The sequence below is a fragment of the Hydra vulgaris genome, chromosome 01 (genome assembly GCF_038396675.1).
Source record: "Hydra vulgaris chromosome 01, alternate assembly HydraT2T_AEP".
Lineage (NCBI taxonomy): Eukaryota > Metazoa > Cnidaria > Hydrozoa > Anthoathecata > Hydridae > Hydra > Hydra vulgaris.
The window spans coordinates 14570166-14588277 of record NC_088920.1 but is presented as its reverse complement, the minus strand read 5'-3'; the positions used below and the strand labels follow the sequence as shown (position 1 = coordinate 14588277).

At 25.5% G+C, this 18112-nt stretch overlaps 1 protein-coding gene across 1 annotated transcript in view; it reads left to right on the top strand.

Annotated features, from left to right (window-relative positions):
- Positions 1 to 1178: 1178 nt before the first annotated feature.
- Positions 1179 to 18112, top strand: part of LOC136074134 (uncharacterized) — a 49565-nt gene continuing 32631 nt past the window's right edge. Inside the window, exons 1-3 of the mRNA XM_065786435.1 lie at positions 1179 to 1487; positions 3251 to 3319; positions 3597 to 3647. Of these exons, the coding sequence (XP_065642507.1) occupies positions 1211 to 1487; positions 3251 to 3319; positions 3597 to 3647 (397 nt within the window). The 5' untranslated portion in view covers positions 1179 to 1210. The remainder of the gene's footprint in view (positions 1488 to 3250; positions 3320 to 3596; positions 3648 to 18112) is intronic.

The window sequence follows — 18112 nt, the reverse complement described above, 5'->3', positions numbered from 1 at the left end:
CATTTATATATATATAAATATATATATATATATATATATATATATATATATATATATATATATATATATATGTATATATATATATATATATATATATATACATATATATATATATATATATATATATATATATATATATATATATATATATATATATATATATATACATATATATATATACATATATATTTATATATATATATATATATAAATTCATGAATATATATATATATATATATATATATATATATATATATATATATATATATATATATATATATATATATATATATATGTATATTCATATATACACATAAATATATTCATATATATATATATTCATATATATATATATATTCATATATATATATATATATATACATATATATATATATATATATATATATATATATACATATATATATATATATGTATATATATATATATATATATATATATATATATATATATATATATATATATATATATATATATATATATATATATATGTATATATGTATACTGTTATAATCAGTCAGGTGCTCAAAGATGGTAAGAATGACGCCTTTGGGTTATGGTTATTGTAAATAGTTATTATTTTTTTAAAGCAAATGAATGTACCAATTTTTTTAAAAACAAACTTTAATTGGTTTTTCATGAAATTTGTTCTGATATAAATTACTTCAGGACTTTTGGTTAACAGTATCAACAATTTCAAATTATTTGTTTGCTTTAGATTAACCCCTTTCAAAAAATATAAAATAATATTTAAGAAGAGCCATTAGAGAAATAAAAAAAGTTAGATATGAGCATATTATTTAATTTGTTATTGCTGAACTTTTTTTTCAGCGAGGCAAACACTATTTTAATGGTTCTCTATGGGCATTTTAAACGACTAATTGTGGTTTGACAAATCAAGTACTCAGTGTACTGTTTGTGGCAGTCACCAAATGCTGGCAGATGATGGCTAGCCAGTCTATCAATTTTTGGTCAAAATTATTTTATGATGTCAAACAAACTACTAGACTTAGGCTCTAAAATCTTTTTTATTATCACAAGGCCTGATTTTTTTTTATGACTATTAAACTTGGTTAGTTTGTCCATTGTTCCTAATAAATACACTAAACTTCTAGCCTTTTACATTTTTTTAAAATAATATGATGTATATTATTTGATTAAATCTTGAGTTTTGCTCTGTTTTTTAGTATAAATGGATAAAGTCATTGAAAATCCAGAATTTCAAATTAAGTTGTCTGAACTACTTGTTGAAGATTGGTTTGAGATTGGTATTTGCTTAAAAGTCAAACATCGTAGTTTAAACACAATTAAAAGTGATTTTATGCTTTTTCAAAAACAAAAGGACAAAGCATATGAAATGATAAAAAAATGGTTTAATTATGATGAAAATCCCACATTTGAAAAGTTAAAACTTGCCATTTTGAAAATTGAAAAAACTGATTTATTGAAGGAGGTGAAGGATCTTGCAGGTACATTTTTTTTTAAATTATTATTTGTATTATATAATTTTTTTAGATTGTTGTTTGTCACTCTTTTTATATGTTTATTTTTTTGTTCATATTTTAACTTCCTTATCAAATTCTCTGCTTTCAGAAAAATTTGATTATGATGATGATGATAATGATGATGATAATGATGATGATCAGTTTTGGACATAAAAGGCGTGCAATCGCGCTCCAATCTTGACCATGCATGTAATTGTTTTTTTGAAAGCTTTATCACAGTTTTTTAGATAATTGAAAAAGTCCTGAAAAAAAAATGACAAAGGAAAAACAAATTTAAACAGGCTCAACTATATAAAAAAAAAGAAATCTTAATTAAAGAGAAATTAAAAAAAAACAACATATAGCTGTAAAAAAAAAACAACTAGTATAAATCTGAAAAACTGAAATTCTAATAGAAAAATAAACTTGTTGTTGGTTCAACGAGTTTCTAACTGATTTTGTTTATAGTAGGCAAAAAGCAGTTCAATTTTTTGTTCTTTTTTTTTAATTTGTAAATAAAAATAATTATATGATTATTATTTATTTACATATTTTTATATATCAACCATAAAAAGAATACATAAGCAAATTGAAATAATAATAAAATAAATAATTTTAATTAAACATTAAAAAAAGTAAAAAGATTTTTTTTAAGTTCTCCTAATACTGTTATTAACCTTTTAAAGCCAACGCTACGAACGATAAAACTTTGATCTTTTTTAATGTTTTTATAATTTTAGGTTTTTTTTAAATCACCAAAAAGTATTTATAAAAAAAGTTTATTGAAACGCATTTGTTGTCGTCACTGTTTATTATATTAAGAATACAAATTGTTTTAAAAGTATTACACTCATCATTAAAAAAATACTTTTGAATTAAGTTTTATTTAATGTTCTATGATAAATTATTTAATGGTGTTTTAAAACTTTATTTTAAAGCATTTAGCTTAGTGAAAATTAATTTTATTAGAAATTATACATAGCATAATAATAAAAAAATAAAAAAAAGAATAACTGTGTTATGTTTTTAACTATTAATTACATAAATTCATCAAAGAGTTTATTTGAATCAGTGAATCTTAAAGGGCAGAAGTCCAACAATGTAAACTTTTAGAAAACTAAAAAAAACTGCATTTCCCCCCGTAATTAACTTGTGTTAATGGTTTGATAATTTTTTTTTTAAGTTGAAAAACATCCTTTTTAAAAAAATTAAACTATTGGCAAAAAATACTATGGGGGAAAATGCAGTTTTTCTTTAATATCTGAAAGCTTAAATTGTTGACTTCCACCCTTTTAACATTCACTGGTTCATTTCAAAAATCATTTTTGTTGTTGGTTATAAAATTTATTGTACATTTGTTGGTTATAAAATTTATTGTACAAAAATCATTTTTGTTGTTGGTTATAAAATTTATTGTACATTATTATTTTAAAACATTTTTAACAATATCTTTCGATAATTAAATAAATGTTTTTAACAGTAATCATTCTTTAAATGCAATCTCTTGCTTTATTACCTTATACTTTATTTAGCGCATTTTTAAAAAGTTTTTAAACTTTTAACCGTGGTTAAGTTGACGCAAAAAAATTATAAATGTGTAATCGAGAATAGAGTGCGGTTGCACGCCTTTCCTGTCCATATCTGGATGATGATGATGATGATGTTTTATTTTTTTTACACATTTGATTATTTTAGATTTTTGTAAAATGACTATTAAGTTAAAAAGCTATTTTTTTACATTTTACTAGATGAGTTTTTAAACGAGTCTTTAAATTCAACAAGTAACACTAGCGAAAGGAATGCTTTATTAAACAGCGGTAAATATATATGTACTATAATAACATGTTGATGATGCGGAGGTATTTTTTGATTATTAATTTAACTTCCTCACCCAATTCTCTGCTTGCAGAAAATTTTGATGATGATGATGATTTTTTTAATAAACTAATTTGCTCACACAAAAAAATTAATGACGAAGATAACGTTTGTGATGTTAAATTTTTAATAAATTATTTTGTTTTAATATTTTTTTAAATGCTGAGTTTTTGAATAGTGTTATACCAATTCAAAATATATTGCTGTTTATTTAACCAGGTGGATTTTCCACAATGCCTTCAGTATTACCAGAAGATGTTTCGAATACAGGTATTTCTTAATTAATTAGTAGTAGATAAAGAAAACAAACAATGAAAATTATCATGATAAGAATTATCATAAATATGTTGAAATATATGTTGAAATGATGATGATTGCAATGATCATGATGATTACATTGATTGTGTTAGTTTAAATATTTAATGTAAAACCAAATGATAAAACATTTTGATGTAATTACATTTCAATATAAGTTTAAAATTTTAACTTATAGCTAAACTTATCTATATTTTAACTTATCTTATTTAAATTGTTCAAGTCTTTTGTCAAATAATTCAGTTTTAAGATCTCTAAATCTTTTATATTTAAAAGTCTCTTAAGTATATCTGGTATAGTTAGTATTTCAAAAACCAAAATAACAAATACACATTTCTATATACAGTTAAATAATTTCATACAGAAGAATGTAATGATCTCATTAAGATCAGCTTCTAAAAATTAAGTATGTAATGTTCTCATTAAGAACAGCTTCTAAAAATTAAGTATGTAATTTTCTCATTAAGAACAGCTTCTAAAAATATCTTTTTATTTTAACTGTTTTTTTTTATCTTTATGTTTTATATTTTCCTTAAGTGAATGTAAATTTTCTCAGATGAATCTGATCATAACATTAAAAAAAGCTTCTTTAATGACCAAAATAAGTTTTTATGTTATTGTTTATCAATTCAGCAGGGCCATCGCTACAAACTTTGATCTGTCAAGCTATGTTGATTTGTTTTTAATCAGAAGTAGGCATTCAGCTTTTGAAACATATTGAGCATGGAAAAGTGGAGATGATTTGTCCTACGTTTGTTAGAAAAAAACTCTGAGACTTCTTCGTTAGTACTCATGACTCTTAAAAAAAAAATGTTTTCAAAATTACAAAAAAACATTTTAATTGCAAGAAATAAACGAAAGAACAACTGCAATATTTTAAATGTCAATTTGCTTGCAAATGGTTAGAAAAGCAGTGTCAGTGTCAGATCATTTGACTGGTCAAATTATAACAACGTTGAAATTGGTAAAGTTATGAGTGTTTCTGAATTTTGCATGCAAAAAACAGTGAAAACCTGGGTGCTAACAGGTAACATCGTAGACATGCCTCGTTCTGGAAGATCACTGATGCTTAGTGTCCATGATAAATATTTAGAATCAAAAAAAAAAATCCTTGGCTCAGCAACTAAATGCTAGCTTAAATATTTAAGCAATCCTTTTCTAATTGAAATGTAAGCAAAGAACTTGTTAAAAGAACATCAGCAAGAAAAAGGTGTTGGATCTAACATTGCAATAAGAAACTTTTTCCTGTCAGTCATGGACCAAAGCAAAAGACGAAAATGGTGCAAAGAACGTTTGTATTTGGCAGATGAAGATAGGGTAAAAGTGATATGAAACAAAGAGTCAAATATTCAGGTTGTAAACCACAAAGGAAAAATATACTTTAAGAGATTTGAACTGACAAATATTGCAAGCATTATTTACAATCAAGGCGATAAGGTGGTGGATGCTCAGTAGGCATATGGAGATGTTTTCCCACAAAGGCCTTGGTTTATGTGAGTTGTATAATGGTAGTATTAACCAATATACCTACAAAAACACACTTTTTTTTTTTTTTTTTTTTTTTTTAAATCACCTCCCCAAGGCCGAGAAGGCCACTACAGATGAGGAGGCTACTTAATTGTGGTTATAACCCTCTCTCAACTCTATAACTCCGAAACAAGAACCTTGACGAACAAGGTCGCTGCGCGGAGAAACAAATTGAGCGCAGTACTACCAGGGATGTGGTGGGAATCGAACTCTGAACCTCTCGCTTATGAAGCGAGCGCTCTACCACTACACCACGCAAGCAACACATCTTCCAGCAAGACGGGGCTCTTGAACACACAGCGCATATTGTAACAAACTGGTTTACCACAAAGAAGATCAATTTGTTGCCTTGGTGCACTTGATCACCAGATATCAAACCAATAAAAAATATTTGGTCACGGATCAACATTAAGTTGGTAAACCATCAAATTCAATTAACTTAGCATTGGAAGTAACTCCTGAACAAGTACTGGTTGAAAGTGCCATATGAGGTATCATATGAGGTTCCATCAAATTGGTCAAATCAATGCAAAGACGAGTTCGTTTTTTGCTGTTGAGCCAAAGGAGGACACCTAGATATTAAGTTTGTATTTTTTTAAAATTTTTTGTATTTTAAACCAAAACTAAATTAAACTTTTATGCAACTTATTTGATTATATATTTGTTTATATATTTTTTAATGAATTAATTTTTTAACTATCTTATCTTATTATTGTTAATTGGATAGCTTATAGGTTGTTCTTTTAAAAAAAAAAGAATTAAATATATTTTTCTGATTTTTTTTAGTTGAAAAATCCATTAAAAGTTCATTTAAATTTGGCATCTGGATTAAATTTAAATTGGATTTATTTTAAAGTTAACTTACTGTAACTAGTGCCAATAATTTTTATACCTAACTGAATGACAAACTTTTTTAAGTTAAGTCAATATATCGATATTAATACATCTAACTAATAAATATAATAACAACTAATTAATATAACTAGTCAGGCTTGGTCGGGAAAGGCGGGCGATTGCACTCTGATATTGACCAAGCATACAATATTTAGTTGCGAAAACTTGCCCACGGCTTTATAGATGTTTTGAGAACATTTCAAAAAATAATCAAGCGCAAAAAAGTTCAACTAGACCGATGAGAGACAATTACAAAAATTAAAAGCTGCCTGATTAAATTGTTATAAAATAAGTTTAGAATAATTAATAAACTTCGTCCTTTATAATTAAGCGACACTCTTTTATATAATGTAAAAACTTACTATTAATAATTGTTTAATAAAGAAACAATTGTTATTCAATTTATCAAAGATTTTAGTATAATTTCTTTTATTTGAGTACTTCTGATTTATTTCAACAAGATTCTAATAAACAAACGTTTGTTGATTTATTTAATAAATAAAAAAGTCATTCTTTTTTTAACCATTTCGCGCTTTGCGTAGTTGGCCTGAGTTTTGTTTTTACAAATTACATACAATTCTTTGTAGTACGACGAACAAAAGAAACAATTAAATCATTCAGTTACTATGACATCTTCATAGATATTTTGAGAACATTCAAGTATGTTTCCATGTTTACCGCATAACAATGAGTTTTAAAAATACACGCAAAAAAATTAACTTTATAACTTTACCTTTACTAATTAAATGATTTTATATTGGCGAATGCTTTAAAAAGATTCGCTAATATAAATTTGCTTTATTTTAATACATTGACTTATTGTTGGAGCCACACACACACAGATATTTGAAAGATTTAATAAAATGGCAGCGTATAAACTTTTTAATAACATATTTTGATCTATATTATTGAAAAGTTTTATATATACAGCATATAATATATACATATATTAGCTTATACACTTCCTTTTTATTAAAATCAACTTATTTATGCAATTGTATAACAAGAATATGACAATCAAAGATATCATATATATATATAATGCTATATATATTTTCGTCCTTCAGGACTCTTTAGTAATGTACATAAATATAAAATTATGTGGGATAAAAATTATATAATAAATTGTTTATCTGTCCGATTCAGATATAGAACTTATATTTTCACTGGTGCAGCTTTCTTTGCTAATATAATCAGTGGCAATGCTAGCATTAGCTGAATCAAGGCAAAAAACTCTTCGCTTATCTAAGAAAATATCCACAGTACGACTTAAAATATCATCGCGTTCTTGTTGAGTGAAATTTGTGTCATTCCATTGCTATGATTATTGAGTCTTCCATTGTTGAGTGGTTTATCTTTAAATGCCTATCAGTCAAAATCACAGTCAAAATACTGAAAATGTGTTTAACAGCTGAATTAGAACCAGCAATACACATCAGAAGTTCAACTAAAAGACTCAAGTTTGGAAACTTAATTTTATGATAAAGAAAAATATTCTGCCATATTTGCAATGGTGTGAGTGCAATGGTGTACTGCGCATTTATTACTAGTTTTGCAACTCTCCATTCCAAAAGAACCATTTTAAAATCCATTCCTAATTTTTCTAGAGGGTAAAAAATTTGTTTAGTAATAAAGATATGCTGGCATCACCATACATGCTGTCTGCTGTCCTTACTTGCGGATCTAACCAATCCATTGATCCGAATATGGGATTTAACAGCGAACTAAATCTATCGTTTATCAATGGCAGAATGATTTCAATTGCTAATTTTCTTTCTTTAATGGGAGAATGAATACATTCAAAGTTAAAATTAGCCATATTGTTGAGTTCAATCTTAACAAACTCTGGGTTTGATTTTTTCAATTCGTTACCTTCTTTAAAATACGAAGAAACAAGATTGGTTGAACCATCTTTTTCATCGATTATAAACTTGAGTAAATATGAATCAATAATATTATCAATATCTTCATTGCTTAATTCCGCTAAGCTAGCCTTTGTTATATCCACCGCTGGTTTTAACTTATCCACCATTAACATTTGTTTTTCAAAAACCAATGATAATGGTGATAACTTTTCTAAGATATCCAAACAACTACAAACCATACCTAATAGTCTGTAGTCATGCAACCGTTTGGACAATCCAGAAAGTTTAGCACACATATCTGCTTTAGTGTCGCGATCAGCAAGAGCATTATTGAAACCCACAATAAGCGAAGGCCAATTATGTAAAAGTTTTGTAAAGCCGCGTCTCCTGTGACTTATAAAGCGCGTTCAAGTATTTAAGGCAAGGTGTAATATGTAATGTTCAAAGCCGTAGCAGCTTTTTTAACTAGGCATTTTAGTTTTCCAGAATTGCGAAATAAATTAAATATGGAAATGTAAAAACCTTCACACTCTTTATACTGGGAAATATCTTTCACAGCATCTTTTATTGCTAATTCTAAACGATGGTTTACGCAGTGAATTTTTATCAGCCACATTCTATCTTTTTTTAATTGTGTTAACACGCCATAATAAATTCTAAAATTAACACAAGCTCCGTCGGCCGTAGCGCTTTCAAGTTTGTATTTGTAAGCTGACGCAGTTTAAGGAACACTACCGGTTTCAATAAAAATGCTATCAATAGCCTTTTTAATGGTATTGGCACTCATACCACCCAAACTGTTCTTATCAAGTAAAGAAACTTCAAAACAGGCAGGGGTCCCCTCGCGTTCAACGCGCACAAGAATCAACTCTTTTCCATCCTTTGTTTTTCTAGCCTGAGAACCATCGGAAAAAATGGAGATAAAGTTTGTTTCATTGACAATTTTAGCAACTTTTTCTTTAATGGCACTGGCAATGCATGAGATATATTCACGTGCTAAAAAAGAAATTAAAAAACAATTAAAAAAAAAAAATAGTAATATAACTAATATTTTTCAAATGCTAATCTATGGCTTTGCCCTCTAAGATGGCGATCAACCTTTATTATTATCAAAGAAAAAATCACGGTTCAAATTACGCAATTCTCTAAAAAATTTATTCACTTAGAAATATAGTAAATTATAAGATAACTACAGTTATAAGTTATATAATGGTAGAAAAATTATGTTTCAAATTATTCCTGGAGTCACAAATAAAGAACAAGCTAATTATTTTAATTGCACCTGATACTTTGTCACCACACAAGTTCCCTCCGTAAATGCTGTCAAAGAATTATTCGATACTCCTTTAACTAAAGCATCCGTTAAAGTTTCAGTTTTGTTCCTAGCACAAATCTTACACCATATTTTGACAACGAAGCCATTTTCTTTTGTGTATCTAATAACTGATTCTTTCCCCATCGAAAGAAAAGTTTTAAGTTTTTAATTAATTTTTACCTTTAGAGTTTAATCATAAAAAAATGCTTTCATATAGTTTGGCGTATTTAAAATTTGATTTTGGTTGGTAAAATAAAAATATAATTCATTTGGAATGTAATTTGTTTGGATACTGATCATTATAGACCGCTAATTCAGGGGTCTAGCACATTGCGGAAATGTTTTTAACATTTTTAAAGACACTGCTGAAAACAACGTTCTAACATTGTCATAGTAACTGAATGATTTAATTGTTTCTTTTGTTTGTCGTACTACAAAGAATTGTATGTAATTTGTAAAGACAAAACTCAGGCCAACTTCGCAAAGCGTGAAATGGTTAATCAACAAACGTTTGTTTATTAGAATCTTGTTGAAATATGATCATTATAGACCCCTAATTCAGGGGTCTAGCACAATGCGGAAATAATTTTAACATTTTTAAAGACACTGCTGAAAACAACGTTCTAACATTGTCATAGTAACTGAATGATTTAATTGTTTCTTTTGTTTGTCGTACTACAAAGAATTGTATGTAATTTGTAAAGACAAAACTCAGGCCAACTTCGCAAAGCGTGAAATGGTAAATCAACAAACGTTTGTTTATTAGAATCTTGTTGAAATAAATCGGAAGTACTCAAATAAGAGAAATTATACTAAACTCTTTGATAAATTGAATAACAATTGTTTCTTTATTAAACAATTATTAATAGTAAGTTTTTACATTATATAAAAGAGTGTCGCTTAATTATAAAAGACGAAGTTTATTAATTATTCTAAACTTATTTTATAACAATTTAATCAGGCAGCTTTTAGTTTTTGTAATTGTTTCTCATCGGTCCAGTTGAACTTTTTTGCGCTTGATTATTTTTTGAAATCTTCTCAATACATCAATGAAGCCGTAGGCAAGTTGTCGCAACTAAATATTGTATGCTTGGTCAAGATCAGAGTGCAATCGCCCGCCTTTCCCGACCAAGCCTGACTAGTAATGAAATGTTATGATAGCAGCTTCATCATTTTTAAACAAGTCTGAGGATTTAAATTTGGGCATTGAAAAAATGCAGTCCTTGCTACACAAACTTCACCTATTGTTATGTGTAGTTGGGTTTATTTATATACTTACCTGGCTCTGCTTCCTTAAATGCAAGTTCAACTAAAAAACGAGTTTGCCCTTTCAATGACGTCGATTAATCAAAATAGTTATTTTCAATAAGCAAGTTTTAATTTTTTAATTCTTGTAAATATCAAAAATGTGCATGAAGAATACATTATTATTTTTTACAGTTTTTCCATACAATCATGTAAAACATGCAAATACACAAATAAGATCATAACATCGTAAATGTGATTAAAGCCTTTTTACTATTTTTTGAATATATATATATATATATATATATATATATATATATATATATATATATATATATATATATATATATATATATATATATATATATGCTGTTATAATCAGTCAGGGGCTCAAAGAAGGTAAAAATGATGCGTTAGGGTTAGGGTTAGTTTATTATTCATTTAGTTATTGCTAAACATTTTTTCAGCAGGGCAAACACTACTTTAATGGATTTGCATTCCATCTCAATGGGCATTTTAAACGACTAATTGTAGTTTAACCAATCGGTTATTCAGTGGACTATTTGTGGCAGCCACCAAAAGTGGCAACATGATAACTAGCCAGTGTATCACATTTTGGAAAATTATTAACTTGCAACTTAAAGTAGATGCCACTATTTGTCCCAAGAGTAACCATCGAGCAAAATTCAAATGCATATATAGATTCACTGCAAATCTGCTGCAAAAATGTTTGCTTGAGGTATGTTTAAAATAAGTTATTATTCTATATGAAAAATTGGTAAAAAAGATTTTATGATGTCTAACAAACTATTAGACTTGGGCTCTATGATCTTTTTAAATATCACAGGATCTGATTTTTTTTATGACTATTAAACTTGGTTTGTAAATTGTTTTTAATAAATCTCCTAAACTTTTAGCATTTTATATTTTTTAAAAATAATATCATGTATATTATTTGATTAAATTTCGAATTTTGCTTTGTTTTTGAGTATGAATGGATAAAGTCCTAGAAAATCCAGAATTTCAAATTAAGTTGTCTAAAATACTTGCTGTAGATTGGTTTGATATTGGTATTTACTTAAATGTCAAACCACATATTTTAAATGCATTTAAAAATGAGCTAATAAATTTTCAAAAAGCATAGGAAAAAGCATATAAAATGATAGAAAAATGGTTCAATATTGATCAAAATCCCATGTTTGAAAAGTTAAAACGTGCTATTTTAAAAATTCCAAAATACAATTTATTAAAGGAAGTGGAGGATCTTGCAAGTACACATTTTTTTTATTGTTATTTGAATTATATAAATTTTTCAGATTGTTTTTTGCCACTCTCATTATATGTTTATTTTAGGTTATTACTTTAACTTCTTCATCAAATTCTCTGCTTTCAGAAATCTTTGATTATGTTAATGATGTTGTTTTATTTTTTTATAATTTTTTGATTTTTGTAAAATGGCTATTAAGTTGAAAACTATTTCTGTTTTTAAATGAGTTTTTAACTTTACCAAGTAACAATTTAAGAAATTCTTTATTTAACGGTGGTTAATATCTAATATGTACTATAATAACATGTTGATGATGCAGAGGTATTTTTTTAGAATTAATTTAAATTCCTCATCAAATTCTCTGCTTACAGAAAATTTTGTTGATGATGATGATGATGATGCTGATGATGATGATGATGATGATGATGATGATAATGATGATGATGATAATGATGATAATGATGATGATGATGATGATGTGATGATTATGATGATGGCGATAATGATTACAGAAATACTATTCGTTAAAGTTTAATCATAAATTTTAGAATAAATATAAATGACAAAATTTATAGTAGTGTTATACTAGTTAAAAATTTATTTCTGTTTATTTAACCAGGTGGGTTATCCAAACAAACAATGAAAATAATAATTATAAGAATTATCATAAATATGTTGAAAAACATGTTGGAAATATTGATGATTGCAATCATCAATATTTCCAACATGTTTCATGATGATTACCTTGATTATTATGTTAGTTTAAATATTTAATGTATTACTAAATAATAAAACATTTGGATGTAATTACATTTAAATGTAAGTTCAAAAATTGAACTTTTAATTAAACTTATCTTTGTTTTAACTTATCTTATATGAATTTCTTAATTTTTTTGTCAAATAATTCAGTTTTAAGATCTCTAAATATTTTATATTTAGAGATCTAAAAAGTGTATATGGTATGGTTAGTCTTTAAAAAACTAAAATAACAAATACATTTTTATATGTACAGTTAAATAATTTCATACCGATATATGTTTTTCATCGGTTAAATAAAAATGAATAGAAAGTAGAGTATTTGCATTAAATACTAATTAACATTAAATTTTTTCTCTTTACTTTTCTATTGAAAAGTTATTGATCAAAAAATCGTTAAGTGTTTTTAATAAATTGACATTACTGGATGAAATAGGAAAAATTATTAAAAACATTTTGTGGCATTGTTAATCTTTAATTGCTATCAACTTATTTTATTTGGAAAAGTCCAACTTATCCCTCCACAGTAATCAGTAACCTTCAAAAATAAAAAAATATCAAAGTTTTGTTTAGGCTAGTAAATGGTAAAACATTTATATTTTGTATCAACTTATATAGGAATAAATGTGTCAAAGTGGTTTCTTGTAAATCACTTTTTATAAAATTATGGCTTTGCAGAATTCTTGAAATAATAAATCATCTTCATAGTATTGCTTAACAATTTCTTAAACACTTTTTTTAAAATTCTCATTGGAAATATTAGTATCAAAAAAAAAATCCAAACACTATGTAATCTTCCTTATACAGTTTTTTGTTTTAAATTTGAATAGATAGTGTCAAAAATTTTAAATAATAAACTGTTTTTAAAATTTTCAATTGGGCATTTACATTCGTAGTTAATTTAGGATCTCTAAAAAATCTCTTTATAATGTTTTTGCTTGCAAAAACAAACAAGCAAGGTTTCTGAAAAAAGATCATAAAAACCATTTCATCAGAATTATTTACAAGTTGATCACTTTAATAAATAAATAATAATAAAGACATAAATAAGAATAAATTACAAATAATCGTGTTATAAATATAAATCATATCAACAATATATATATAAAAAATAAGTTTGATATCATTGTCAGAACCTATATACAGCTATGCACGAAAGTTTAACGGATATAGATTTTAAGTTCTTTTTTTTTTGTGTTTTGCTATTTACGTTTGTATCGATAAAGTAGACAATAAAAGTATTCGTACATACAATACTTCCGTGAAACTAATTAAACGTTATGCGATGTATTTTACTGATGACATAAAAGTTTAATTGAGTTAATTAAATATACATTTTTCACACTCGATAACTAATTACTAGATTATTAAGTTGATATATATATATATTTTTTTTGTTCTTAACCTTAACTACATTAAACTTTTATGCAACTCATTTTATGATTATATAATTATTTATTTAATGTTTTAGAGATTATTCTTTAACTATCTTATCTTAATAATGTTAATTGGATAGCTTTTGGGTTGTTCTTTTAAAAATAAGAAAATTAATTTAACAAATTTTCCTGATGTTTTTTAGTTGAAAATACCGTGAAAAGTTCGATTAAAATTACCATCTCTATTAAACTTTAGTGCGTAGCTCTGTAAATAAACAATACGAAGCAGGCCTGTAGCAACCTGGGTGTCAGGAAGAGCATTTGCTCCAATTATTATTCAAATAAATAATTTTTAAGTAATTGACTGAAAAAATGACTTAAAAAAAAAGTTCCTTAAAGCTTCTTCATGGTAGCACTGCCCCCTCCTCCCACATCCCCCACCCCTCCTCCCCAATATAATTTTTGTTCCTAATGGCCTGCAAAGTAAATACATTAAGACATCTTTTTATAATAGAAAAATTATGGGGTTGTTATTAAGAAAAATACATGGTTATTATAAAAAATTATTTTAATATGTCATCAATAAATACAATAAAATTTTTGAGTTTGTTTTTAAAGATCAGAAAAGTATAAGATATTTTAAAAATAAGTTAAATAATTTATTCCAAATATATGATACATAAAAGATAATACAAATTTTTTTAAACTTTGTATTTCAAATTGATTCAGATACAAAATTTTTATTTCTAAGTATATATTTATTAATTCAGTTAGGAGAAAAAAGGTCTTTAAAGATAGGTAAAGTTAAATCAATATTCTAAATGTAAATAAAGCATAAAACTTTAAAAACATTAAGCTTGTAAATATTAGGTATTTTCAATCTCATAAATAATGGTTTGAAATAAGTAAAAGATCCTTAAAAATTATTAAGTGGATTGCTTGCTTCTGATGGCGATAAAGACATTGTAACTTTTATTTTTCAGTGCTTCTCCAACTTTGTTGACATGCTATATTGACTCGAATAAATGTGTAATAAAGTTGGGTTAAAGCTTTTTTGTCAAAATATGATCAAGATATAAATAAGAATTGGTTACTTTTAGATGTTTTCTAGCAAATTTAGTCAATATAAGGTTTCTATGTAATGTTCTTCTTAAGAACAGTTTCTAAAAATTAAGTATGTACTGTTCTTGTTAAGAACAGCTTTTTAAAATCAAGCAACAAAAATCTCTTTTTATTTTAACTTAATCAATAAATGTTGGGCGTATTTTGGAATAAATAGCCTATTTTTAGAGGGCGACTGAAATAGAATCCATTCATTTCTTCTGATTTTAATAATGTTAAGAGTTAATTTGTTACATTTTAACCAAGAAGATGTGTTTCTTATGTTCATCATTCATTGTAGAAAAGATTTTGGATATTAGCATTGTCGTCAACCATGATACTGATTAAGTTTAAGGCTTTTTTAAAGTCATTTATATAGATTAAGAACAAAAGTTGCTTTAAGATACAACCTTAAGAAACATAACAGGAAATATTTTGAAGATGCCAATGGTTATCGTTATTATTGAAAACAATTTGTTTGTGGTTTGATAAAAAACTTCGAAGCCATTTTGTATTTGCATAGATTATTCCATAGTATTTTAATTTTTCAAGCAGATTTCATGGTCGACAGTATCAAAAGCTTTCGATAAGTCAATAAAAACACCTAATGTACACTGGGATTTAAGAAAATTTCAGCAAGAAATCTCAAACTCTTTGAAAGAAGTTTGAGATTTCTCTTACAAATTTTAAACTGTTTTTGTTAATGGCATACACATATATAAGCATGTTTGACAAGTCAGTTTAATTAAAAACTACTGACTATGAAATATAACCATGCCATTCTAGGCGTCTTATTTCAATAATATTTTAAACATTTATACATTGAAATGATATTATTATTAGTAATAAAGATATCATAGTTAAATATACAACATTATTAGTTTGTAATATTGGTAGTTTAAACAGTTTAACCAGTTATATTATGTAATATGATATCACAATTAATAACTCTAACAACAACAATAATGATAACAATAATATCAATAATATTTTTAATAGTATAATAATATATAATAATAATAACTATAATAATAACAATAATAAAAACAATAGTAAAAATATTAGCAATAATTATAATAATAATAATAATAATAATAATAATAATAATAATAATAATAATAATAATAATAATAATAATAATAATAATAATAATAATAATAATAATAATAATAATAATAGTAACAATAATAATAATAATAATAATAATAATAATAATAATAATAATAATAATAATAATAATAGTATTAGTAACAATAATAATAGTATTACTGAATATTTAGTTGGGGTTAATATTTTAAGTTTTAGGTTAGAGACTAATTTGAGAGTATTTTATTCAGAATACAGTTTTTTTCAAAAACTAATTTATTGGGTATTAAATGAATTTGATTTATTGTTAACAAGATGGTGATTTTGACATCAAATTTTAAATTAGTGATCAAGTAAAAATATTTATAAATTAACTGTACAGTTCCTTGGAGACAGTGTAAAGAATCCCGGAATAGTGGACGCTTTTTTATAACAAATTTTATCAAGAAATTAAAAAAAAAAAGAAAGATAGAGAAAAAAGAGTAAAATAAGAAAAATAAATAAAACAAAAATAAGGAGAATGAAGGAAAGTAAAAGAAAGAAAAAAAAACGCAAAAACTTAAAAAAAAATTAAAAACCAAATGAAACAAATTAACCAAAAAAAAAAAAAAATGATATAAGAAAAAGTAAGACAAAAAACCAAAGTTAAAAGGAAAAAAACACAAATTGAAAATGGAAAGTAATTAAAAGGAATTAAAATAAGACATAAATATTGCTCCGTTTTTGAAGAAAAGAAAAAGGATATGTTTTAAATTTTATTGTTTTTAAAGGACTATATGCGTTGGCTTGATTTGATTTACTTTTTTTATCTAATATTGGCATTTATTATGAAAATTCTATCGTGACTAAAGGTTTATGTGTGCGTCTGGGTGACTAATTTTAATTTGTGTGTATTATTGAAAATTTATTGTTTGTTTATTGTTATTTCTTAAGGAAATATTTATATTACTTTTATTTACGTGGTTATTGATATTAGGATTATCGTATTTATTAAATCATTGTTACTTTTTTTTGCAGTAATTGCAGGCTTGGTTGAGAAGCCGAAGCAATTGCTCTCAAATACTGACCACAGAAATAATATTTAGTTGCGAAAAACTGGCCATGCTTTTTAGTTGTTTGAGAAAATTTAAGTTTATGTATGTCTGTAAAACAAAAATTTTTTTTTTTACAGACATACATGGAAACATACATAAACTCGAATGTTCTCAAACATCTTGGTGCCGAAGAATAAAAAGCAAACACTACAATCCCGCAATATTTAGGAACAAACTAATTCTATTGGTTTAAAAAATACACTGACTAAGCAAAATAAAGTTCATGAGTGTTCTTTAAAAATTGTATTATTCAAGATTTCTTAAGTTTTGAGATTTCTAGCATAAATTGTTTTAAGAATATATTATCAAACGAACTATAATATCTTAATAATATGGCTCATTCTTGGGGTCATATCTGCAAAGGCGTAAATCTTTTAAACTATTATTATTTGGTTACAAAAATAAATGTTGTATAATATATATTTTTTAAATTGTCAAAATTTTGAAAGTTTATTATAGGCTATAGATTTTAGTAGTATATTCTTATTTTTTTGTAAAAAAATAATGTACTTTTTATTTAAATATATTTTTGTGTATCTGTTTTTATTCAAATATAATGTTTAAAAGCAGTTTTTATGATTTATTTTGTAAACATAAAGACTTACAACAATAATTGCGTTTTTCAATGAAATTATTAATAATCATCAAAGTTAATAAAACTAAATATGAAATAAACATACAAAATTGTTCTGGTTACTTAACACAAACATGCATACAAAGTAACATGCGGATGAACAAGCACCACGCCTGCGGTCACTACAGGACACAAACATTTATATATGTACTCTCGAGAACTTAATAGAAGTGGAAGGGGCGAATGTTTCTAAATAAATTTTTTCATCCACCCTAAGCTTATTAAGCCCCCTCAACAAAAAAATTATTTCTCAAAACTAA